Here is a 25,164-nt window from a genome sequence, read left to right on the forward strand (position 1 = left end):
CGAGAGCCCACGCTTCTGCGGAGGAGGGATGCCTGGGGGACGCCTTCCTGCACACCTGGACAGGATGGACAACCTACGCCTTCCCCCCCTTCCCCCTGCTGCTGCGCACAGTAGCGAAAATCCAGAGGGACGTCGCCTGCTGCATCCTGATAACACCCTGGTGGCCCAGACAGCCATGGTTCTCCCCGCTCCGCCATCTAGCACGGGGAATCTTCGTGAGGCTTCCCCCCAGACCAGACCTGCTGACATCTCAGCAAGACCAAGTACTGTACCCAGAGGTACACAGACTGAGGCTGACGGCCTGGCGAATTCTGCCCGTCCCCTGAGCTCGTTCTCCAATATGCCTCACGCGGTGCTCCGGATCCTTGAGGCGGCCCACAGGCCCTCTACTGAACGTTCATACCTTTACAAATGGTCCAAGTTCACATCTTTCTCTAGGGCCCGCGAACTGGACCCTATTACGGCACCCATCTCTGTTGTATTGGATTTCCTAGCGTCCCTTTCAGACGCAGGTCTCTCTCACCCCTCTATCAAGTGCTATTTGGCCGCCATTTCTTGGTTCCGTAGGAAGTCGGGTATGCCTTCCTGTTTTGCGGACCCGTTAGTGAAGACCTTTTTGAGAGGGATTTTAAACATCAGACCCCCCACCACCCCCGTAGTCCCCTCGTGGAGCCTGGACTTGGTACTTAAGGCACTAATGAGACCCCCGTTTGAGCCTCTGGCGACTGTCAGTTTACCTCATCTATCGTGGAAGACTGCGTTTCTGGTGGCGGTCACATCAGCTCGACGGGCTAGCGAGCTCTGTGCCCTTAGAGCGGACTCACCTTATCTGAAGTTTCATAGTGACAAAGTCGTCCTGAGGACTGACATAGCTTTCCTTCCTAAAGTATCCACGTCTTTTCATCTTTCCCAGGATCTGATTTTACCCTCTTTTTTTCAGAACCCTTCTTCTCCTCTGGAACAGAGTCTGCACCTTTTAGATGTCCGCAGGGCACTGGCATTCTATGTGGACAGGACTGCTCCTATCAGGAAGACGTCTAGACTCTTTATTAAATATCGCCCTGATGTCATAGGTGGCCCTGTCTCCTCACAAAGACTGTCTTCATGGATTGTTTCCACGATTCAATTAGCCTATCGTATGTCTGGCACGCAGCTGTCTCCTCCTGTGAGGGGTCACTCGACGAGGTCTGTCTCGACATCTACAGCCCATTGGAGAGGCGTCCCACTGGATGTTATCTGCCGAGCGGCCTTATGGTCGTCCCCTCTCTCCTTTGTCACTCACTACAAGATGGATGTCGTATCTAGAAGGGACGCACAGTTTGGCAGAGCTGTTTTGTTTTCAGCGGTGGCATGACGCCCACCATCCAAGGTTAAGAGCTCGCTAATCTATCATATGTGCGATTCACAGGGACTACGACAGGAAACTATAGGTTGCTCACCTGTAACCATGGTTTCCTGAGTAGTCACCTGTGAATTCGCACATCCCCACCCGTCCTCCCCTCGAGTGTCATGCCCGCGTTCTATCTGTCTAGGGCGGAAAAGAACTGACGGCTGGCCCCTCCCACGGGCTACTTATACTCGGGGCGAGGTGGGTGGGGCCAGTTAGGAGTCAAGTGCTTTTTTTTCTTGTTCTAGAAGGTTCCGAAAGCTATTGCGCAAGCGCAGAGAGATATCATATGTGCGAATTCACAGGTGACTACTCAGGAAACCATGGTTACAGGTGAGCAACCTATAGATACTACAACTCATAGGCGCCCAATTTCACTTTTATTTAGGGCTAGTATCTAAGAATCTAGTCTGAATCTACCCGGACATCCATCTTGCTACTGTGACTGCAACACAAAAGTATGAAGTGTAGTAACTAGTAAAGTACAGCAATTGCTGAATTGTGTCACAATTGCTTTCTGGCCAGCTGTTTCATTTGTTTACATTTCAGCTGTCAGAGAGGGGGCTGTACTCTTTCCTCAGCACAACTCCCATTTTATTTAATGAAATTTAAAAACAAGCAGTGATCTGCTACATAGGTAAACTCTGATTTAACTTCACCTTTGAATGTTTGTGGCCTTTTGCACCATCGTGATTAGAAAATTGCTTACAACGGCAGCTAGCAAGTTACAATTGTGTATGGTAATCTGTAACTACAACCCCAGGTAGACAGAACTAGAGGAATGTTTGAATACCTACCATGTCTAGAACAATGACATTTTGGACCCGATTTTGGTGGATATTTGGCAGCTTGAGAACTGGATGTCCAAAAGTCTCCAGTATCATTTTACAGAACACACCCTTCCCAAAGCTGCTGCCCTATAGATATATTGGACTTCATCTCTCAGAAATATTATCACAATTGGGAGGTGCATCCAATATATTTGGAGGGCACCATGTTGGAGCAAGCTGACACATGTCATCCAGTACTCTACCTAATCTGGATTTAAGTAAATGAACTAAGAGTCGATCCCTCAATTTTTTCTCATGGAGAGAATAATCTAATTCAATATATTTCTATAATTATCCTCATCCTTATCTTTTCCACTGATTTTTACAGGAATATAGACATTGGCACTAATTCTGGCTATTTTTTGATCAAGGTTTATTCTTTCTTTTGGTGCGTTTATTCCCAGTGTAGGTGTCTGCTGCTTTTGGTGGCACCAGCAGGTTTATACAATAAGAGAATTGAAGCAATTCAAAATATGTGAAAGGAAAACAAGCTTAGGGCCTTCTAGATTAGGTCCAGAAGGCAGAAGCCCTAAAAAGTGCTATCTCAATGAAAACTCAGAAGGAAAAGTGATATCAGCAAATGCCTTTCATGTGGTAGTGACAGAGATAAGAATGACACATGCTTTTAACCCTAAACCAGTGAGGTGCCGTAGTGCCACTAAAGAGGCTTCAGGTTAGCCTTTCCTGAATTCTGTCTTCTCTCCCATACAGTAAACAAATTAACGTCGTTTCAGCACAGAGACACAGTCTTTCTTTAAAGGTCCGAGTTGCATGTGGGCATCTACACTTTCAAGAAAAAATGCTGGCTTAAGATTGTGAGAGAGAAAGGTAGGAAACTGGTGGTTGATCTTATTCTGGAAGGGATCAAAATGGCCCTTTTTGAACCGAGCTACTTTGAACTGTTGCAGACAGGTCATCTTGGCATCCTTGACTCCAAAGAATGTCAGCACCTTCTCAGAGTACTCCAAGAACACGCCAATGGTGTGGAAGAAAGGCTGTTGTATCACACAGTCAAAACCCCCGAACCAGGCAACGTAGTTCTGCCCGTTCCACTGCAGACAGCAGGACTTCTCATTCCTGCCCAGGCGGCCCCTATCATATGGCTCCTGGGGGTTGAAGTCCTCTGTGATGACCCCGATGCTCACCCAGCCATCAATTATCTCCACTTCCCAATAGTAGTTGCCGCGGTTCATGATATTCTCACCCAGCACCTGCTCACAGTTAATGAACCTGGTGGAGTTCTCAGGGTAGCCGATGGGATTCAACACACGCTTGGCCCCCTTGGTGCCAAAGAGCTGGAGGAATTTATCGGCTGTATCACTGTCCAAATCTATGATGAAAGCAACTGCATGGAAATCGAGGGTTTAAAAAAGGAGGGATTAAAATCAAAGCTACATTGTGTTATTTCATTTTCATTCAGGACAACAAAATTGAAATTACAAAACAGAGAAAGCCTTAGCACAATGACTCAACCATTATGGATTTAGGGAGTTTTGCATTTTACTGCTGTTTAATTCTATGACTGGAAAACTCCATCACTCCAACCAAAATATAGACTGCAAAAACTGGGACTGGTAAGGCTGCTGTTTTTGTTTTGTTTTGTTTATAATTAGATTTAAATATGCATGCACACATACATGTGCACTGAGCAAAGGGGGGAGACTGAAAGTTTGTGTTGCTTTGACCTTGGTCAGAAAATGTGCTGATGCAGTTTAAAAGAGCATTACCAGACGTAACAGGAATATAAATGTTATGGAGATCAGCAAATATCCTTGTCCACTCTTCCCTCTCCATGATCTTCTGAATCAGATTTTAAGGATGCTTAGACAGAAAAAAATGCCCCCTCTAAAATGCAAAAAGCGTGTGATCTCAAGCATTTCAAGAAATGGATGCTCAACCTGTATTAGTAAAATGTATACTTTGCCTTTCTATTAGTCCAAGGCAGTTTACATGGCTGTCTTCATCTCTCTTCCTACCCACTATATCTTTATAATCATGTAAGGTGGATCTGAAAGAGACCTCTCTGATCCAAGGCCATACAGTAAGTTGCATAGCTCAATATGGACTTGAACCTGGAGGTTTCCAGTTCCACTCTTTAACACTATAGGCACAGTGCCTGCAAAGTATATTAGCTATACTGGACCAAAAGATCAATCAGCTGCAATGAGAATTTCCTTACGTAACTTTTCTATCATGAAATGTAATGATCACTAAGAAAGTTGTGTAAGCCTTCAAGTTGTTTCCAACTTATGGCAGCCCTGAGATCATATCATAGAGTTTTTTTTCTTTACAAAATTTGTTCAGATTATTGAACCATACTGGCCATCAAATTAATAATATGCAGCCAAAAATTAAGCACTTTTCTGTTCTATTGATTTAAATGGGGAAAGACTACATCATGTGCTTAACTTTCACATTTTGGTCATGTAACGTAAAAGGATTTAATTTTACTTGCATTGTGTCTACAATTTGCATCTTTGATTTGTTTTGCTGCCAGCTTCCTGGTGGGAACTACATTTGTGCACTATACTGAACACTGGCTAAACCTGGCCTGTTGACAAAAGAAAATTAAAGCCAAAGAGGGCAACATGTAAAAAAATGGTCTTACATTTGAGAAAATAATCTCGTGACTCCAGAGTGGCAGGGTTGGTGCTTTTTTCAGCAGTTGGGCTCCCCATAGACACTGTAAAGAGAGGCATTTGTCATAAAGTTCCATCAACACCCAAGACTGCAAAACTGAAGCAATCAAAGTACACACAATATTCCAGACAACCACCTGGTGGCACACCACCCCTGTTCTGCCCCCACAAGCTGTTTACATGGAGGTGTCCTGATCTTACTAGGAACAGAGTTGATATGCTCAGAGGAACACTTTAACAAAACAAAAGCAAGGTTCAAATCCAAACTCCTCCTGATCTAACTAGCAAAAGTCTCTTAAAAGATTGGGGATTTGCTCTAACAGTGATCTTTGCCTACTTGTCCATTGTCTTTGTTCTCTGTGTCTTTAGCAAAGCCACTTTGCTTACAGAACCAACTGTTCAACTGTTTAATTGTTTAAACAGTTGATCAACCACTGTTGATCAACCACTGCCTATAAACCTTGCTGTGGAATATTTTTAGCATCTTCACTTCTCTGATACACAGATGAACAGTAAAGAACAAGTGGTTTACTCTTCTTAATTCAGAACAACATATGTACAATATGATCAGTTGCATCAACTCACTAAATGTCCTTTCAGAGAGATTTAAAATGGTATTTCTTTGTCCATATGGGAGGCCATCTTTTAGCAGCCAAGAAGCAAATCAGTCTGTCTCTCTCTGCTTCTCTCTGAACATCTACATAGCTCGAGCCTGAACAAAATTGCAACAGTATCCAAAAGTTCCAGGCTCAGCTATCACCCTGTGCATTGCCCGACTAATCGGCTTCATTTTATTTTATAGCTGACACACACAAACTCACAGATTGCTTGCATGCTCCAACCGTTTCTGTGGTGGCACGACAATCTCTTTAAACCTAAAATTCAGCTGTATGCAGCAGCAGGACAACTTCTGAACTTATGAATTTAAACAATGAAATCACAACAGAATAACCCCAGTGGGTGCTCTCCCAGGATCCAAGAACCTAATCTATTATGTAGCTCTAAAGCACTGGTCAGCAAAAATGACTGCTCTTATCTTTATTGTGGTCTTGTCCTAATCTAAAATTGACAGATGGAAATATAGAAATGACTATTCTATGGAGCTGTTGGGGAAGGCAACCTTCTCCCTGGGTCTGCAAAGTACTATTTTCCTTTGTGTTCACCTTTATTTGTGTGTCTCTGTGTTTGTGTGAACAGGGGCTGTTCACTTCTCATGGTTCTCATGCTTTTCCTCAAGTTGAACATAGCAAGAATGACTGTGGAAGGAGGAAACCATGACCTGGAAGCAGTGGGAGCAGTTATCCTGTAGCCTATTCACACTACAGAATGATGGTGTTATCATTCCACTTAAACAGCCATGGCAGTGTCCTATGGAATCATGAGGTGTACACTTAAAGGGGAGCTTTTGGCATCCTCAGCCAGGCAGCCCCTCTGGTGCCTCTGGCCAAACTACAAACCCCAGATTCCATAGGATGCAACCATAACAGGATGATAGTAGTACGAATGGGTCCCTGCACTTGCTAAGCATTCAGGAAGTATTCAGCAGTGTAAAGCTGAATGTTGGAAGTGCAGGTGCTCCCCATGGCTATTTCTATAGTCACAACCTCAAGAAGAGGTCAAGTATCCATGCAGTTGCGCCACTGTCTGTCATGTGTGTTAAGAGGGAGTTGGCAATAATATGCTCCCAAAATTATCAATTTACTGTCTCATAGCTACTGTGAGGATTACAACAGTTGAAATTTGAAGGAATTGGGAAAAGGGAGAGCAGAAACGTTGCTGCCCTTGCCAGTGAAATAATCCAAGCCCTTATGACCTGTGAGTACTGCCTCGATTACAACGCTGCCCAAAGAGGATTGAAACAAGGTCACAAAGGCAATTGGGTGTGACAATATAAATCTAAGGCAGGCCTGAGGGAATAGATGCCAAACCTGCTTCAGCCAGAGCTATCCATTCTACTGTGATGGTTTCTTTGGGGAACAGTTGAATGTCATACTGGGACAGGCAATGGCCCTAAGTTAGTAGAAAGCACAGCCATACCAGCCAAATAGGATAAGGAACAACATGATTTAAGGTTCTGCACAGCTGTGCAGGGTAAATGGAAACAGCTGGGAATTTTAAGCCATGCAAATAGATGCTAGAGGAGCGCCAGCTGCCTCCCCTTGCAACAGAGCCAGCAACATCAGTTCTAGTTCTGGCAGAACAGAAATTCTTGAAACTAAAGCCTGTCGCTTAGAGATGTCTTTCCCTCTGTTCTGACAGGCAAGCCTCTATTTCAAGGGCCACCACTTTGGACATCCTCCCCAAACCACTGCTGGCCACACCCGGTGATGTCTGTTTGTTGCCTACTGATTTATTTGAGTCATTATGGAAACCTCAAGAGTAAGGCACAAGGCCCAGAAGTTAGAGGCCAAATTAGAAACTTGTTATTATGCAATTTTAAAGCAGCTGCTCTCTTTTCTAGTGCTTTTATATGTGGGTTATATAGCTTGCAATACCTTTTCCTTTTTCCTTTGAGGCTACTGGAATTTCGCATCCACTTATGAGTCAAAAATACCAACCTGAAAAATGTTGTGTACTCCTTACAAAATACTGGAGATGTAAAAATTGACCTCCAATCACATATATTGATTTGAGCAACTGCAGCTGTCTTTTCCTCACTGTTCAAACTCTCATCAGCCCTCAATAGCATGGCTTATAGCAAGGAATGATGGGACCTGGAACCTAAAACCTAGACGCCTGAAATTGTCCAACTTGGTCTGCCAAGTCCTCAGTAGTTTTTGTGTCCTAAAATCTGCATTGCAAAAAAAAAAAAAACCAAACTAGCAACAACTTTATTTAAAAATGGTAATGCAAATGAACATCTATGCATGTGTGGTGAATATAAATAAGGTTTCTTTTTCTATTTCTCTTCATTATTACCTATTCTGTAATATAGCACCATCCAACATACATGGCACTATACAAAAATAAAAGAAGTTGAACTAGGACAATGGTACTCAAAGTGGTGTTCCACAAGTCATTAGCTGTCAACAGACCTCTGAACAAACTCCTGAGGGTGCTTGCCACAGATTCAGGTGAAACGTCAGGAGACAGTGCTACTGGAACATGGCCATACAATCCGAAAAACTCACAGCAATCCATCAGCTGTCTGTCCCTGGGGATTTTTCAGCTGCTGGGCGCAAACATTGGTCCTTGGCACACTGAAAAAAACACTAAATTCCAGTCCCCACATCAGATAGGCTCAAGAAACACTGCACTAGGGAGGGAAGAGCTAAATTAAAAAGAAGGCTTTGAGGGCATCTACTAATGCAATTTCACAGCACTTCTTCTGCTAGGGCTCAGTGCTATAGAATCATGAGAGTTTTAGTTTTACGTGATCTTTAGCCTTCTCTGTCAAAGAAAGCTGGTGCTTCACCAAACTACAACTCCCATGATTACACAGTATTGAGCCTGGCAATTAATGTGGTGTCAAACTGCATTAGGTCTACAGTATAGATGCACCCCTTAAGAACTGGATGAAAAGAGAAGAAGCCACGTGTCTTGTTACATCTAATCAATTCATTCGGGGAATTTGCTAAAGCAACTAGAAATTTAGAGTTAAATGGACAGAGTGGACCCTATCATTTAATAGGCAGCAGCTCTTAGGATCTGGTAAAGGTTTTGGGGAGCTGCAGTCAAAGCCACTTGGAAGGCCAAGGGGACCATCGCTGCTGGTGTCACAATATGGCAATTGACTCTGTGTAGAAAGTAGGGATGGCATTTCCCCAGCTACCAACCTTCTGGCATCCCATAAGGAATGGTTCCATCATCTCCTTTTCCTGAAAGCTGATCCCACTGGTTCTTGCAAATATTCACGAGCCACTCCTTGACGGTGCACACCGCTTGGCTCGATTTGATAAAACTCAGTTCTTTTGGAAAGCTTGCACATGAGAAGTTTTTCTCTTCAGTAGCTATTTTCAGTGCTTGGAACTCCTGGACCCAAAAAAGAGAAAACAGTTGATTGACTGACAGCAGAACTTATTCCACAGACCTGCCTATGGCTGTAACAACTCATGATATGGAAACAGACAAACCGAAGTGAGGGCGTGGGGTGGGGGACACGCAGGTGCTGGCACAAGCAGTTCCTGGATCTACATTTAGAACAGAGCTGAATCCAAGAGAGCCTCCTCCCTATAAAGTCCCCTTTCCCAGCCATTACAAATGAAACAGATCAGGACATATTGCCTAGCAGGGACCCCAGCAGGACTAAGTACTATTAAAGGAAGCAAAGCAAGCTCTGGAGCCTAATGAAAGGAAGAATCCACTCCCTTTCTTTGTATGAACAGTTTTTGCAGATGTTCACACAATTTGTGTGTTAAAGCTGGAAAGCATAATGCAGCCCTTGGCTATTCCCCACATGGGTTTCTGAGATCAAAGTTTTCCCATCATGAAGAGAAGGAGGAGATTGGGGCAGGAGGAAGAAGACAAAACAGCAGTCTCAAGAGAGATCTGTGATGGATGGAAAAACCTTAATCAAGTTACTGCCTTCCAAATTTCAGTTATGCCCACTCCTGCACCCAAGAAGTGCAGTGGTTGGGGCTATGTAAGAGAAAGAGAGAGAGAGAGAGAGAACCTTATAATGGAATGTTCATTAGATAGTTATGATTATGGTTTCTGTTGTGTGCATGTTTGGTGGCAGGGCCAGTACTGCTGCTCCTTGTGCTAAAGAAGGCATGCAGTATTTTTAGCTTGCACTTAAAATGACTCACTTTAAGTACAAGTTGAAAATATCCATCACTTGGAATTCTCCACCAGCCACCATTGCTTTTGGGCATGATAAGGCTTTGGGATACCCACCAGTGCTCTAGGCAAAACTATTAACAGGATAGCAACATCTGATCAAAGCAAACTGCAACTTGCATGTTGCTGCTGCATTTTTTTCTGGGAGAGAAGCTGCAACAGGGTGGCTCCTGTTCTACTATTGTCTAGCTGGGAGAAGGGTAAGCCTAGGCAAAGAACGTAACAATTGCTGACTGTCCCATGGTGAGCTTTCTACTGGCAGGCCTCCCTCACCAGCGAACTACCCAGAGCACCTACCTGAAGGAAAGAGATGGTATCTGTGCTGTTGACCTTTTCCAAATTCTGCCAGCACTCATTCAACATGGCATGTCTCTCTTCCTTCTGCCTCAGCTCCTCTTCTGCCGCACTCAACATGGCTCTTTCACCATCATCAATGAATCCAAGGACTTCCTTCTGGAAGGCTGCAAGGACCCGGGCTGTCTCAACAAAAAGCTTGCTGACCTTCTCCTTCTCTTTCTGAGCAGTGCCCTAAACACATAGAGATGGTTTATGCCAATGGAGAGTGAAGGAAAGTGGAGAGAACCAACCAAAAATTGGCTAAAGTATGATAGCTGGGACCCTACGAACCCTACGCTAGTTGTGCAATGTACGTCAGAATTAATGAAGGGAAGTCCGCTTGGACTGTCCCCAGCTGCTGGGGCTGCTTTCTTCAAAGGGCAGAAAGTGTGCTGGTGGCTGGGGAAGGTTTTTACAAGGCCCTAGTGCAAACAGAGCAGCAGGAACCGGATCCCCCCCCCCCCACGCCTTCCCCTCTTCTGCTTTTCCCTACCCACTTTCTAACAGTGGAGGAGCTGAGCTCTGGGAGGGCTGGACATGTGAGCCATAGACCCTCTCCTCCTCCCTCACAGCTGCATCTCTCACTCGCTGCACTGTCTCACACATGTCTTCCCTTCATGAATTTTGACCCGTGATGTGCAACCAGCGTAGGGTCCCAGCTATCATACTTTTGCCAAAAAATTATTCCAGAGGCCTCCATTTGAGAAATACTAAACACTCCAGGCCAGACAGAATGCTAAACGCATCATCAGGTTATTTTAAATAACAGTAGCAGCAGTAGCAATAAGTAGTTACACTGCACAAAATAGGAAGATCTAATCCTTCCTTCCCAAACCATGATCCTGACAAATATTCCAATCCTATATACATCATGCAGTGAGGAAAACCTGGTATTGTTGCCTAAGGAAGTCTTTGGCTCACAGGAGGAAGGGGATATACACTATTTTTCAGTACTGAAGCAAGGGAAGCAAAGGCTACTAATGAAGTTGTCAACACGTTGGATTGCTGTTGACATTAATCCCCGCCCTAACCAGTTTTTCCAATTGAGAAGGATGATAGGAGTCTTCAGTTCAACAACAGTCTAAGGAGAAAATTTGGCCTGTTTCTGCTTCATACTGCCAACTGTGGCTCTACAAGGCTTAATATCAACCATGTTTTGAACAGGAACCTGAAGACAGCAAATAATGAAACAGGAAAAGATTTCTCATGAACTTTTTAACCACGAGTCAATAATAATGTAATTGCCATGGTCCTCCATATCCTACGGAATCCTGGGATTGGTAGTTTGATTAAATACTTAAAATTTTCTGCTAGGGACCTCACAATCCAATCCTGAAGCACAATGATAACATTCTGTATATGGAAATTCAAACTGACCCTAAAAATCCCAGAATTTCATAGGATGGAGCTCTGGCAGTTAAAGTTGTATGATACTGCTACAAAAAACTGGAAAAAGCATTAATCAAGGAGGCAATTATAATAATAGTTTTTCTAATTACATTTAAAGAAATTATGAAGCCTATTCCTGTAAAGTCAAAAGGAACAGATTACTTTTTACTCTTACAACTTGACAGCTAATTTTCTATGGAAATGAAATTATCCTTTCAATCATGGAACATTTAAGCATATGATCCTCCACCTGCAGTCTAAAGTGGGGCAATCCAAGAGAAGCACAATATTCTGGTAGAAGGAATTTACAGAACAGAATGTGCACAAGAAGCAGCACTTTCTTTCTTTCTTTGCTTTCATGCATCTAAAATGCACCCCTCATAATACTGTAATAATCTGGGGACATCCCAAAATCTTGATTGCACCAGAGAAGTCTCTGAAAAGGCAAAACAGCACAAAAAACCCATGGTATGGAGAAAGATTTGACATTCAGCTTTAAACACTTGGGATGATATCAAAGTTAAGCCATCTTACTTTGATTAAGTCGACAGTTCTCTTTGTCTGGGAAATAAGGACGCCAAGTTCATCCAGCTGACTCTCCACACTGCTCAAGAGTTTTGGTTTCTGGGCCTTTCCATTAAAAGAGAAAGGGAGAAATTAAGATTGTAATTTGCATTTACATAAAGGGATGTTCAGGAGCCCCCGGTGGCGCAGTGGGTTAAAGCACTGAACTGCTGAACTTGTTGACCGAAAGGTCGCGGGTTCAAATCCTGGGAGCGGTGTGAGCTCCTGCCGTCAGCTCCAGCTTCTGCCAACCTAGCAGTTTGAAAACATACAAATGTGAGTAGATCAATAGGTACCGCTCCGGCGGGAAGGTAACAGCACTCCATGCAGTCATGCTGGCCACATAACCTTGTAGGTGTCTATGGACAATGCCGGCTCTTCAGCTTAGAAATGGAGATGAGCACCAACCCCCAGAGTCAGACACAACTGGACTTAATGTCATGGGAAAACCTTTACCTTTACCTAAAGGGATGTTCTGTTTGATGCAGACAAAGTAACCAGGTATCCATTAAAAACGTGTATGTGAAGATGTGAAGTTCATAGTTCAAAGGATGTTTAAGGCAAGAATGCTGAGAGGTGCTTTTTGCCTACTCCTGCTTCTGAAATATAGCCCAGCCAAATGCCTACCAAGGGCTGACTCTACTTAGCTTCCAAGTTCAGACAAGATCTGGTGGCTTAAGGGTACTACTTACAGGCCCTGTTAAAGAAATTGTGTTTCCTACTTTCCCCATCATCCAACGTTTTGAATTCTGAATGGAAACTTGCTAGAAGGAACACAGTGCTGTTATGTAGCTCCAAACTCTATTTAGGCAATCTGCTGGGCTGAGATAAAGATCAGACAGAGGGCTGTACTGAAAGGAACAATAATTGCATTATCAAAGAGAGACAGAGAGAGAGACAGCCCAGACCATATCAACACCCTTGCCCACACCAGAAAGCAAGGAAATTAAGAGTGCCTTGGAGAGCGCTTATCTGGGGAAGCCATAATAGCCTACTGATCTCTGGAAACTAGGCGCAGGGAATGGAAGAAGAGATTAAACAGTAAAGCAATCCAGAGCATATAATAGAATGACAGATTTTGGTAACAGAAAGGAGCCACTCCTTTTCCCAATGTAGGGAATGTGTATTTCTAATTGCTAACGCACATGCTTAAAATAAAATAGTTTCTTCCTAGCACTCTACAGACCTAAAAGAAGCAACTGAGTGATGAAGCCACCTTGAGCCCCCATTTTGACAAAAGAGCAGAGTATTAATAAAGTTGATAAGTTAATAGCAATAATAGCATTAATGAGGGAGTGGCTGGAATGGTCACATCTATATGGCGGCAGACTCAGAAAAATATTTAGTAATACTTGCATTCAGCTTTTCATGAGCTCAAGGCAATGTGTGTAGATCTTTTTATATAGGGCCACAAAACTGCAGTATTCAGAAATGTACCTCCTGGTCTAATGGTTTGAATGTTGGACTAGGACACCAGGAGACCAGGGTTCGAATTATTGCTAGGCTGTGAAAACCCACTGGGTGACCTCAGGCAAGTCACACACTCTCAGCATTAGAGGGCTGAGAGTGTGTCCTATTCTGAAGAAAATCTGCCAAGAAAACCCCATGATCGATTTAGGGTTGCCAGAAATCAAAAGAAAACAACTTTCTACTATTTCCAAGAATGTGCACACACATCGCAAAAGGCGTTTCAAACTGCTATGAAAATAAGTCAGAGGTGGTCCTCCATGTGAAATTGGGCTGCAGTTCCCAGCATTCCTTACCATTGGCTATGCTGGCTTGGGCTGCTGGGAGCTGCAGTCCAACAACATCTGGAGGACTTCATGATTCCCACCCTAAAATAATGGAACATATACATGAAATGCCTTTAACTTTTCCAGATGTAGTAATCCTTGATACACAGCCAAAAATAATCTATTTTTGCCACACAGGAAGGCCTTCCAACAGGAGTGATAACATACTATTCCTGGGAAGAAGTAATGAATAGATGTGTTCCTTTCCATTCATCAGCTACAGGGTGCTCTGTCTTCCTAAGAGAAACTATTTATGGCTGTTTGGCAGAAGGAAAGAAGACACAGTGCCCAGGTTACTAAGCACTGCTCTTCCTCCAGATATTACTGAATGCAATCCTGGTTGCAAAGCCAGTGGTGAGGGATGCTAGGGAGCTGCAGGCTAGTAACATATAGAGAGCTACACATTTCCCATCCTTGCTTTATATCCCACTCATCCAAATGCTTGGTCCATCCAATTTTGTAGTGTCAGTTCTGTCTGGCATTAACTTTCCAGAGCTTTGGGCTATATACTTGGATAACAGAGTACAAATAAATCAACATGGGGCTCTAAGGAGGCAATGCCAATCAAACTGACATTGCGTATGGAACTGAAGATTCCCTAGATGCCACAAGGATGCTTCCGCCACAGGCCTCTCTTGGAAGCATATTAACTCTGAATATCTGGAGAAGATATCATATGTTTCAATCAGCTCCCTTTCAAACATCCTTCCAAATGTTGTCAAACTCCATCTTGTTTTAATCACTATTAAATCCCTCCCTTGCCACAACTTTGCTTAGCTGTCCCCTGACCACATGTGATAGATATCACCAACTCTGTTTCCCTCTCCCTTTTGCCTTTACAGCAGGGGTGGGGCAGACCAGATCCTGGTGTGGAAACCAATTCCCTACACCCCATCCCTGTCTTGCTCCATTAACGCTGATTGTTCAAGCACTATTTATAAGCCTTTCCTAGTTTGGCCATTGGCCAAAGAGAGTACATAGCCAATGCATTTTCTGGAGACAGGGGTTTTCCAAGTTACTCACTAACCTTAGGATGAGCTAAACCGAAACTGACAGCTCAATTAAAAATGAGTGGGTGAAAATGCAGAAGGTGAGTCAGTGCCATTTGGGAAGGGGAGTGATGGAAAAAAGCCTGGTCCTCAATGGAACACAAAAGACTAACAGAGCAAGGAGCGGAACCTGGGACCGGAGCCAAAGGAAATAAAGGAGCCGCTCTGAGCCACTGTGGGAAAGGGCTGCAAGGGGAAGGAATGAGCCCCTCGTGCAGCACCCACCGAAGCCAAGGCTCTCCGTTCAGAAACTGGACAGGCCTTGTTAACACCAGATGAAATTCATCTCACTCTTTCCCCACCCCGCACTTTTGTTTTTGCCTCCTTCCCAAATCCAGAGGCAGCAGATTGTTTTCATGTGTGTACTTTGGCAGCCAAAACAGACAAAAGTTCAGCTAAATGTTTGTCTTTACATTGGAAACATCTTGTTGATGGTTCTGGAACATAAATCCCCCCCTTTTCCCCTGGTTAGCACATTCGGAGTTAGATAAACAGAACAGTATCTGTAGTATGTATAGAAAACAGCAAATGACATAATTATAATTTTGCACAACTACAGGCAGCAGTATGGGGAAATTGCAAAACATTCCAATTTTAAAGAGAAAACAACACTTTCTATTCAGAATAGAAATGTGAAAGCTTTCAATTTGCAATAGAAAGCAATTTGCAAGACTCCTCCATCTTGCTCCTCGTCCCCTGCAACCCTGACACCAATCAGCTCTTCACATCTCTTCCAAACAACTTCTGCTCTGGTTAAACACCTCAAATAGGATTCACCTCCTTTTCTTTTAAAAAAAGTTCATCCTCTATTCTGCCAATCCAGAAAGATTAAATGAGGAAGAAGAGCCCCTCAAAACTATGCTTAGGGATAATGTACTCATGCCTGTATATCACTGGACATCTCAGCATTCAGTCACTTTTGCCTGAGCGTGTGAATTTCTTCCACTTGTCTTCAAAATAAATAATTGAAGTGTATAAACACTGTTAAATCTAGGATCTTTAGGATTCCCAGACTGAAAGGTATAGAAGCCTTCTTTGATTTTCACTCTGGCAACCCTACGTGTCATTCAAGAGCTAAACTGCAATGCCAGGTTTCACATATTACATCATGTTTTGTAATTAAAAAATATGTAACTGAAACTGTGTCTACTTTCCCTTTTAATGAATTTTCTTGCCTACACTATTTTTACAATAATTGTATTTTAAAATTCTGTCTTTTAATGTGTAATATTTTATTCATAATATCCATCTATAACAGAAATGTAAAAAGAATGCCTCATATACCTTGGTAACATACACAGCAGACTCAGCAAGTGTTTGGGGCCTTTAACAGTGATAAAGTGCCAACTCAAAATAGCTGGATACTGAGTTTTAGACTGAGGACAGGCAAGCTCTGGAGCCAACGGGCCACCCCATATCATTTTCGGCTCCCCTGCAACTTATCCTTACTGACATAATTTGGGAAGAAAGGAATCGCTTTCTGTCTGCCTTTGGACTGGTCCAATTACAGAAACTTCCTCTGTAACAGCAGTACAAAGTCTTGCAAAGAATTTTCTGATTATTTTAAAGGAGGGGCAGCTCAAAAATGACAAATTTGAGGAGCCAGTAGCAGGATTTTGCGAAGTCAACATGGCTATTTCAGACACTTCTGTAATGGTTCCCACAATACTGTATTTCTTACACTATGTAACACAGTTTTTGTTCCTGAGTTATACATGCCATTTTCTAATTGGTTCTATCATAAAAACATGGAAAAGGTTTCATAAACTGCAAAAACTTTGTTTTGATGGGACATCCTGCAGCACACTTTGCTATAGCTTTTCAATGTATATCTCAAAGAGCCTCAATCAATTCAACACAGTTTGTGGCAGCCACAAACTGTGTTGTCTGTTGATGGTACTGCAATTAGCGTGTGTCTTACAATTGACGATATCTTAGAATGAAAGAAATATGCCAATTGATCTTCCACACTAATCAAGTGCTGGAACATATTCATTCGTTGGCCATTGAGTGAATGTACATCTGGTTTATTTTCATTTTACTATTGAAGTGCCCTCTCAAGATAAGTTGCACTCGCATTTCTAACTCATCACACATTTGGTGAGACTTCCTGCCTTAAGAAGGCATCCCATGTGGACTTAAGATGAGATAGTTACTACCCCTACATTTAATGGTGGCACTGTTCACAGTACACATAATCCAGCTATCTACATATGGTTCCACAATCCCAGCCCAGTCCTACAAATTCCTTGGCAGAGCATTCCTAGGGCACCTCAGTTCAGGGCTCCTTCTCTGCAAAGATTGTTTCCAGCCACACTAGCTACATGTTGTGCCTAAACCACTCTCCTGGTCCCTCGTATCCAGATTTTCCACTTCCAATCTATATTTCCAACCATACTTCTGCAAAGGCCCTTGTTTTTCCCTTGTTGTGCACCCCATTATCCCATGACCCAGGAAGAATGCTGCTGTTCTGATTGTCACTAATTCAGAACTTCAAGATATGTCATTTTATTTATTTACCATTTTTATACCCTGCCCTTCTCAACCCTTGAAGGGGGCTCATGACGGCTTTACACATAGACAACTGTACAATTAAAATAAGCATTTAAATTGAATTTAAAACACATTAAAGCATATAAAAACATTACATTACTATTAAAACCATGCTATCCATAATCGTAATCTGGGGCATTCCAGTAGGCATTGCACATCATTCCATATCCATCTATTGAACTACAATTATTCTCCGAAAGCTTGATCTAATATCACCGGGGAAAGATTCCTCAGCCAAGGGGCCACCACTGAGAAAGCCCTGTCTCTCATCCCCACAGGTCGTGCCTGTGAAGGAGGTGGTACCAAGAGCAAGGCCTCCCCAGACGATCTTAATGTCCAAGATGGTTCATAGGGGGAGATGTGTTCAGACAGGTAAGTTGGGCTGCAACCGTTTGGGGCTTTATAGGCTAAAGCTGGCAATTTGAATTGTGCTTAGTAGCAAACTGGCAGACAGGGGAGCTGGCGTAACAAGGGAGATGTGTGCTCCCTGTACCCCGCTCCGGTGAGCAATCTGGCTGCCGCTTGTTGGATCACTTGAAGTTTCCGAACAGTCTTCAAAGGCAACCCCATGTAGAGTGTGTTGCAGTACTCTATTCAGGATGTAACCAGAGTGTGAACTACTGTGGCCAAGTCTGACTAGAGATTTATTTCAATCAACTCTGACTTAGAACAACCCTTGTCCTAGGTTTTGCATGACAAGATTTTTTCAGATTACTATTACCATCCTCTGAAGCTGAGAAAATATGACTTGTCCAGGTTCACCCGGTATGTTTCAGTAGCTAAGCTAGGGCCAAAATCCAACACTCAGACTAATGCACTAAACTGGCTCCCCTTTACCAAGATATCAGAGATACAAACCTGGGACTTTCTATGAAAATATTGGGGAAGTTACTTTTTTTAGACTGCCGCTTTTAGAAAGTTACTTTTTTTGGGACTATAGCCTGCATGGCCAGTGGCCACAAAGTTATGCTCCTTCCTCAGTTTTGTATCTGTATATTTAGACCTCTTACTCATTTTTTCTTCGCCTGCATCTGGAACTCCCCAGATCCAATACTGTATGTACTTCTCAACACCTTTAACTTTCCAGTCCATCTTAGGCATGTTTTCCCCAAGACTGCAGGACCATGAGTGATGCAAAAAATATGTGACTACATCTCTCAACTGACCCCCAAATCAGCACAAGAGAACTCAAACTGTGAAAGAAAAGAGTGTAACTTTGCTTTAAGCAAGTTACACTCTCCCAACTTCAGAGAAGGGAAGCCCCCTCTGAAAACTCTTGCCAAGAGAACTCTGTAACAGAGTTTTCTTAAGGTTGCTATGAGTGGGAAAACAACTTGAAGGTACCCAACAACAACAACATATTGTCCCCTGTTGGCTTCTATGGAGAAAGTGTAAGGGGGGGGGGGGGGGGAGAGCAATACTATCCCTTTTCCCAGTACTGCTCACAATCTTGTCAGGAAATCAGCCTCACTGATTTCATCAGAACTTGTTTCTGAGTAGTCAAGACTGACTTTTGCTATAATCACTTTTGCAGGCTCCTCCACCCATTTGAAACTCAGCGCTCTAAGTCATGGATTTGGCCCACAGCTCTGCCACAAAGCCCTGATTCATTCTCAGACTCCAGTTGCAGGCATGTAATTTCTCCCAAGCTTGGAAAAGTTACTCTTTGAACTGCAACTTCCAAAATCCAACAGAGGTAACATTTCCAAGTCCTGAATAACAGGGAGAAAGGGGGGGGGGGGTCCAGCATCACTCTGCCAGTTAATGAATTTTAGCATGAGTTTTCATGGATAGCAATCTATTTCTCCAGATGCAGGGACAGAATAATGTTAAAACCACTTGTGTTGAAACACAGATACAAAGTTGTAGGAGCAGGCTAGAATGTAAACAAGTATTTATGAAATATAATGTTGCATTCTAGCCAGAAAACTGTGAACCTGACCATAAATATGCAAAGCTCCAAATTTCTTCCTGGCTGCTTCTAGAATAGGAAATGCCAGGCATTTGGGGAGGATGCTTTGGGAACATCTAACAGTGTAGAGGTAAAGGTTTCCCCTTGACATTAAGTCTAGTCGTGTCCAACTCCTGGAGTTGGTGCTCATCTCCATTTCTAAGCCGAAGAGCCGATGTTGTCCGTAGACACCTCCAAGGTCACGTGGCCATAATGACTACATGGAGTGCCATTACCTTCCTGCCGGAGCGGTACCTATTGATTTAGCCACACTTCCATGTTTTCAAACTGCTAGGTTAGCAGAAGCTGGGGTTAACAGTGGGAGCTCAACCCATCCCACGGATTTGAACTGCCAACCTTCTGATCAGCAAGTTCTGCAGCTTAGCGGTTTAACCCACTGCACCACTGGGGCCAAGCTGCATTCATTCTACGATGTAGACTCAACCTTATAGGATGAATGCAGCTTGACTGACTTCACTTCAACTGCCATGGCTCAATGCTATGGAATCACAGAAGCTGTAGTTTTACACAACCTTCTACAGTATAGACCAGTGATTCCCAAACTTTGGCCCTCCAGCAGTTTTGCAGTTCGACTATCAGAAACCTGGCCAACCAAAACACTGCTTCTTAAACTTTGGGCTCCAGCCCTCAATGGAGTCCCCTTTGCACAGTGTTGGGATCATGAAAGATTGGCTAACAGCACTAAGTTCCTGAACACCACCCATTGACACAAAACAGTTAGCAAGAATATGCAGTGGGCTTTGCAGCTGTAACTCCTTAGAAAGAAAAACCAGCCTGTTGAGTGAGCCTTTACAAACACTGATTTGTTGGCTGCAAAATTTGAATGTTTATATCAATTTTATAGACCAACCAACCTGGGGTCACATACTGCAGGTCCTAGAAATGCCCAGATGCACTATTGATCTACTCAGGATGCTTGCCATAGACGTGGGCGAAACGTCATGAGAGAATGCTTCTGGAACATGGCCATACAGCCTGGAAAACTCACAGCAATCCACTAAAATGACTGTCAGAACTGGGTAACAGGTTATTTCCTTGGTAATAGTATGATAGCTGGATCCGGAAGCTCCGAGCATTACGGAGATGCTGCATCGCTCCTTCAGGAGCACTGTTTGCAAAAGAGAGAATTAGCTCATGTAAGCCAAGCTGGAGACAGATAATATAGAAGGAATGTAAGGGTTCTTTCATGGTGAAACCCTAACCCTGAACCCTAACCGTAAGCCTAAGTCTAACCCCTAACCCAAACCCTATGCTAACCCAAACCCTAAACCGTACCCTAACTGTAACCCCTAACCCTTACCCTAAGCTAACCCTTACCCTAAGCATCCCCTCCTTTCTATCCTTCCTTCGCTCTCCCTCCGCCCCCTCTCTTCCCTTATTCACAGCCACCTTTGTGGCATCTCCGTAACGCTCAGAGCTTCTGGACCCAGCTATCATACTATCACCTTTCCCTTTATAGTGGCACAGGCAAACTAAGTGTCGGTAATAGTATGATAGCTGGGTCTGGAAGCTAGGAGCGTTATGCTGTTTCTGCTTCGCTCCTATGGGAGCGCTGTTCACGCAACGCGATATTATAGAAGGAATGTAAGAGTTCTTTAATGGTAAAACCCAAACCCAAACCCTAAACCTTACCCTAATCCTAACCCTAAACCTTATCCTAACCCTCCCTTCCTTTCTATTCTTCTGCCCTCACCTGGTCCCTTTCCTTATTTACAACTGCCGTTGCGGAATGTGCGTACTGCTTGGAGCTTCTGGACCCAGCTGTCATACTATCACCCTTGGGTCTTCCCTCCAGGTGTTTTGGACTTCAACTCCCACCATTCCAAACAGCCTAAGGAAGGGCTGGAGGGAGGCGGGAATGTTTGCCCTTGCCCGCTTAATAAGAGAGAGGGTGATATTTTGATAGCTGGGTCCACGAGCCTTACGGAGATGCTGCAAAGGTGGCTGTGAATAAGGGAAGAGAGGGGGTGGAGTGAGAGCAGGGAGAGCGAAGGAAGGATAGAAAGGAGGGGACGCTTAGGGTAAGGGTTAGGGCAAGGTTTAGGGTTTGGGTTAGCTTAAGGTTTTGGGTAAGATTTAGGGTTTGGGTAAGGGGTTAGGTTTAGGCTTATGGTAATGTTCAGGGTAAGGGTAAGGTTTAGAGTTTGGGTTAGCGTAAAGTTTTGGGTAAGGTTTAGGGTTTGGGTTAGGGTTATAGTAGGGTTCAGGGTTAGGGTAAGGGTTTCACCATGCAAGAACTCTTCCATTCCTTCTCTATTCTCTGTCTCCGGCCTGGCTTACATGAGCGAAGTCTCTCTTGCGGAAACTGCGCTCCCGAAGGAGCGATGCGGCATCTCCGTAACGCTTGGAGCTTCCGGACCCAGCTATCATACTATCAGCCTTGGGTCTTCCCTCCAGGTGTTTTGGACTTCAACTCCCACCATTCCGAACAGCCTAAGGAAGGGCTGGAGGGAGGCCGGAATGTTTGCTCCTGCCCGCTTGATAAGAGAGAGGCCCTGCTTGGCCCGCTCCTTCTTTGCCTTCACCTGGGCGCGCTGGATCTCGTCCTCGAGGGCGACGGCGTGGTGCCCGCGGTGCTGGGGGTCGGCCTTGCAGAGGAGGCAGAGGCAGGCACCGTCGTTGCGGCAGAAGGCCTCGAGGGGGCGCAGGTGCAGCTTGCAGAGCCGGTCCTCGAGGCGCGGCGCGGGGTCCACCAGGCGGTGTCCCTGGAAGGCCGGGCTGCGCAGGTGGGGCTGCAGGTGGGCCGCGCAGAAGGAGGCCAGGCACACCAGGCACGACTGCGCCGCCGCCGCCCGGCCCTCCTCCTCCGCGCAGAAGTCGCACAGCACCCCCGCAGGAGGAGGAGGAGGAGAACGGGGGGAGCCCGCCTGGCTCGCCTCCTCCTCCTCCGCGGGGTCCAGGGCGGGGGGGCGGCGGAGGTGGAGGAGCAGCTCGGCCAGCGCGTGGTTCTTGCGGAGCTGCAGGCCCGGCGGGAAGGGCTCCTGGCAGAGCGGGCAGCGCGAGGCCGACCCTTGCCCCGCCCGGTGCGCGCCCAGGCAGCCCAGGCAGAAGTTGTGCCCGCACGGGACCGTCACCGGCTCCTTCAGGACGTCCAGGCAGATCGGGCACACGAAGGGGCCCTCCGCCGCCGCCGCTGGGGACGGAGAGCCATCCGCCATCGAGGACCAGGCGGAGGGAAGGCAAGCGGGCAGGAGCCCTCGGCCAAAGAGGCGGATCCCCTCCGGAGGGGAGGAGAGGGGAGGGGCCTCCCGCGCGCCCCTCCGCCTTCCCGCCCGCAGGAACCCCAGGCTGCCTCTGCCACAGCCAGGCTTGGGCAAACTTCGGCTCTCCCTCCGGGTGTTTTGGACTTCAACTCTCACAATTCCTAACAGCCGGTAGAGTTGGAGTCCAAAACACCCGGAGGGCCGAAGTTGACACACAGAGAAAAGCGCATCTGGTGTCTGTCTGGAGTTGCGGAGACATCAGGACCTCCGTTAAGTTTCCGCGGACGAGCGCCCTCTAGCGATCGTTTCCAAGAGCACATTTTTGCTCGTTTAAATCTCGGAATCTCCTGCGCATTTGAAGACTCGGGTAGGAAAAAATCTGACATTTTCCTCGAAGGGCTGGAGTCGTCTACTAACCTGAAGGCTGCGTGGAAAGCTACCGCACCCCGTGGCTTGATGTGATAAAAGGCAAGAGGACAAAAACACCTCTATCAAGTCATAGCTCTGCCTTTTCCTCTCCTCTGCTTTAGTTCCCCGTGTGTATAGGCCTTTGGATTAGTTTTTGGGTGGACTTAAAATCCCCCCAGAGGCCAATCTTAGTTGGTCTACTCCAGGGGTCCTCAAACCTTTTGAAAAGGGGGCCAGTTCACTGTCCCACAGACTGTTGGAGGGCCGGACTATAGTTTACACGGGAATATTGTGAAACATTTAGAGTCCTTTGTCCCACCCTGGTCTTTCCACAGATATATAAACCCTTTTTCCTAGTTCCAACAGACCTCACTACCTCTGAGGATGCCTGCCATAGATGCAGGCGAAACGTCAGGAGAGAATGCCTCTAGAACAGGGGTCCACAAACTTTTTAAACAGAGGGCCAGGTTACAGTCCCTCAAACTGTTGGAGGGCAGGATTATAATTGGGAAAAAATGAATGAATTCCTATGCACACTGCACATATCTTATTTGTAGTGTAAAAAACACTTTAAAACAATTCAATAATTAAAATGAGGAACAATGTTAAGAAATATAAACTTATTCGTATTTCAATGGGAAATGTGGGCCTTGCTTTTGGCTGATGAGATAGGATTGTTGTTGTTGTTCCATGCTTTCAAGTCGTTTCAGACGTAGGTTGACCCTGAGCAAGGGCTGGGTAAATGACCCTGGAGGGCCGCATCTATTTATTTATTTATTTATTTATTTCGGTCATTTCTACCCCGCCCTTCTCACCCCCTAGGGGGGACCTGCTCTAGAACATGGCCATATAGCCCTACAAAAACCTACAACAACCCAGTCATTCCAGCCATGAAAGCCTTCGACAATACATTTATTTTATATATTGTGAAACATTTCTTTCAAATTACAAATAAATGAAATGTTGACTTCAAGCATGTTGTAGTAACAGGTTTACTAGAACAGCAGGGAACCCATGAATATGCTTACTGATCAGCCTGTCGGCCGAATTCCCATAACCTCTTGTCATCATAGTTTGTGGCAGCCACACAACGTTTCTAGAGGAGAACTACTACTTTCAAAGTAAGAGCTGCACAATTAAACAGAAAATAACAATTTCAAACCAGGAACAGATTTCTGTTCTACAATATTATTATTATGTTTATTTATACACCACTTTTTGCCTTCACAAGGAGACTGTGGGCCCTTCCAGACAGGCCCTATATCCCAGGATCTGATCTCAGGTTTTCTGCTTTAAACTGGATCATTTGAGTCTGCACTGCCAGATAATCTGGGATAAACAGAAAACCTAGGATCAAATCCTGGGATATAGGGCTCTGAAAGGGCCCTTCCAAACAGCCATATAACCCAGAATATCAAGGCAGTTAATCCACAATATCTTCTTTGAACTGCATTATCAGAGTCCACACTGCCATATAAGCCAGTTAAGTGTGGATTTTATACAGCTGTGTGGAAGGGGCCAAAGCAGCTTACATTTCAATGCAATTTCAAATCTACAAATATGTGAAACATTACAATAGAATTAAATGTCATTGCTTTTCTTTAAAGCAGGCATGGGCCAGCTTGGGCCCGCCTTGTGTTTTGGACTTCAGCTCCCACAATACCTAACAGCCAGTAGTGCAGAGGTTCTCAACCTTCCTAATGCCATGATCCCTTAATACAGTTTCTCATGTTGTGGTGACCCCCAACCATAACACTATTTTTGTTGCTTCTTTATAACTGTAATTTTTCTACTGTTATGAATCATTATGTAAATCTCTGATATGCAGGATGTATATCCAACCTCCTGCCATAAGGGAGAAGCACAATCAAGGCACTCCTATCAGGTGGCCATTCAGCCTTTGCAGGCTGAACGTCGTGTTGTTGCCGCTGCTGCCCCGGCACTGCTGCTTTCAAGGCGGATTACAATGTACACATATATGGCAAACATTCAATGCCAATTTGACATTCAACGTATACAGACATACACAGAGGCTATTTAACTTTTTCTGGCCTCCAGGGGAGCTGTCGCTTTCATCGTCCATCTGCGACACTGATGAAGTACTTCCGCATTCCCCGCATGCTTTTGCTGGAGTGCTTTGCTGGAGTCTTTTTTATGGCCTCGTAAATTAGTTAATTTAGCCTCCCCACACAAGGTGGTACCTAATTTTCCTACTTGGCAGATGCAACTGTCTTTCAGGTTGCAAAGGTCGACAACAGGCTA

At 44.7% G+C, this 25,164-nt stretch overlaps 1 protein-coding gene across 1 annotated transcript in view; it reads right to left on the reverse strand.

Annotated features, from left to right (window-relative positions):
• TRIM47 (tripartite motif containing 47) overlaps positions 1-22,523 on the reverse strand; it is a 28,833-nt gene extending 6,310 nt beyond the window's left edge. The window contains exons 1-6 of the mRNA XM_067463798.1: positions 21,817-22,523; positions 11,895-11,990; positions 9,933-10,163; positions 8,633-8,828; positions 4,826-4,900; positions 1,730-3,562 (exon numbers count right to left, since the gene is read on the reverse strand). Coding sequence (XP_067319899.1) covers positions 2,937-3,562; positions 4,826-4,900; positions 8,633-8,828; positions 9,933-10,163; positions 11,895-11,990; positions 21,817-22,449 — 1,857 coding nt within the window. The 5' untranslated portion in view covers positions 22,450-22,523 and the 3' untranslated portion in view covers positions 1,730-2,936. The remainder of the gene's footprint in view (positions 1-1,729; positions 3,563-4,825; positions 4,901-8,632; positions 8,829-9,932; positions 10,164-11,894; positions 11,991-21,816) is intronic.
• Positions 22,524-25,164: the final 2,641 nt, after the last annotated feature.

Source organism: Anolis sagrei, chromosome 2, assembly GCF_037176765.1.
Source record: "Anolis sagrei isolate rAnoSag1 chromosome 2, rAnoSag1.mat, whole genome shotgun sequence".
Classification (NCBI taxonomy): Eukaryota; Metazoa; Chordata; class Lepidosauria; order Squamata; family Dactyloidae; genus Anolis; species Anolis sagrei.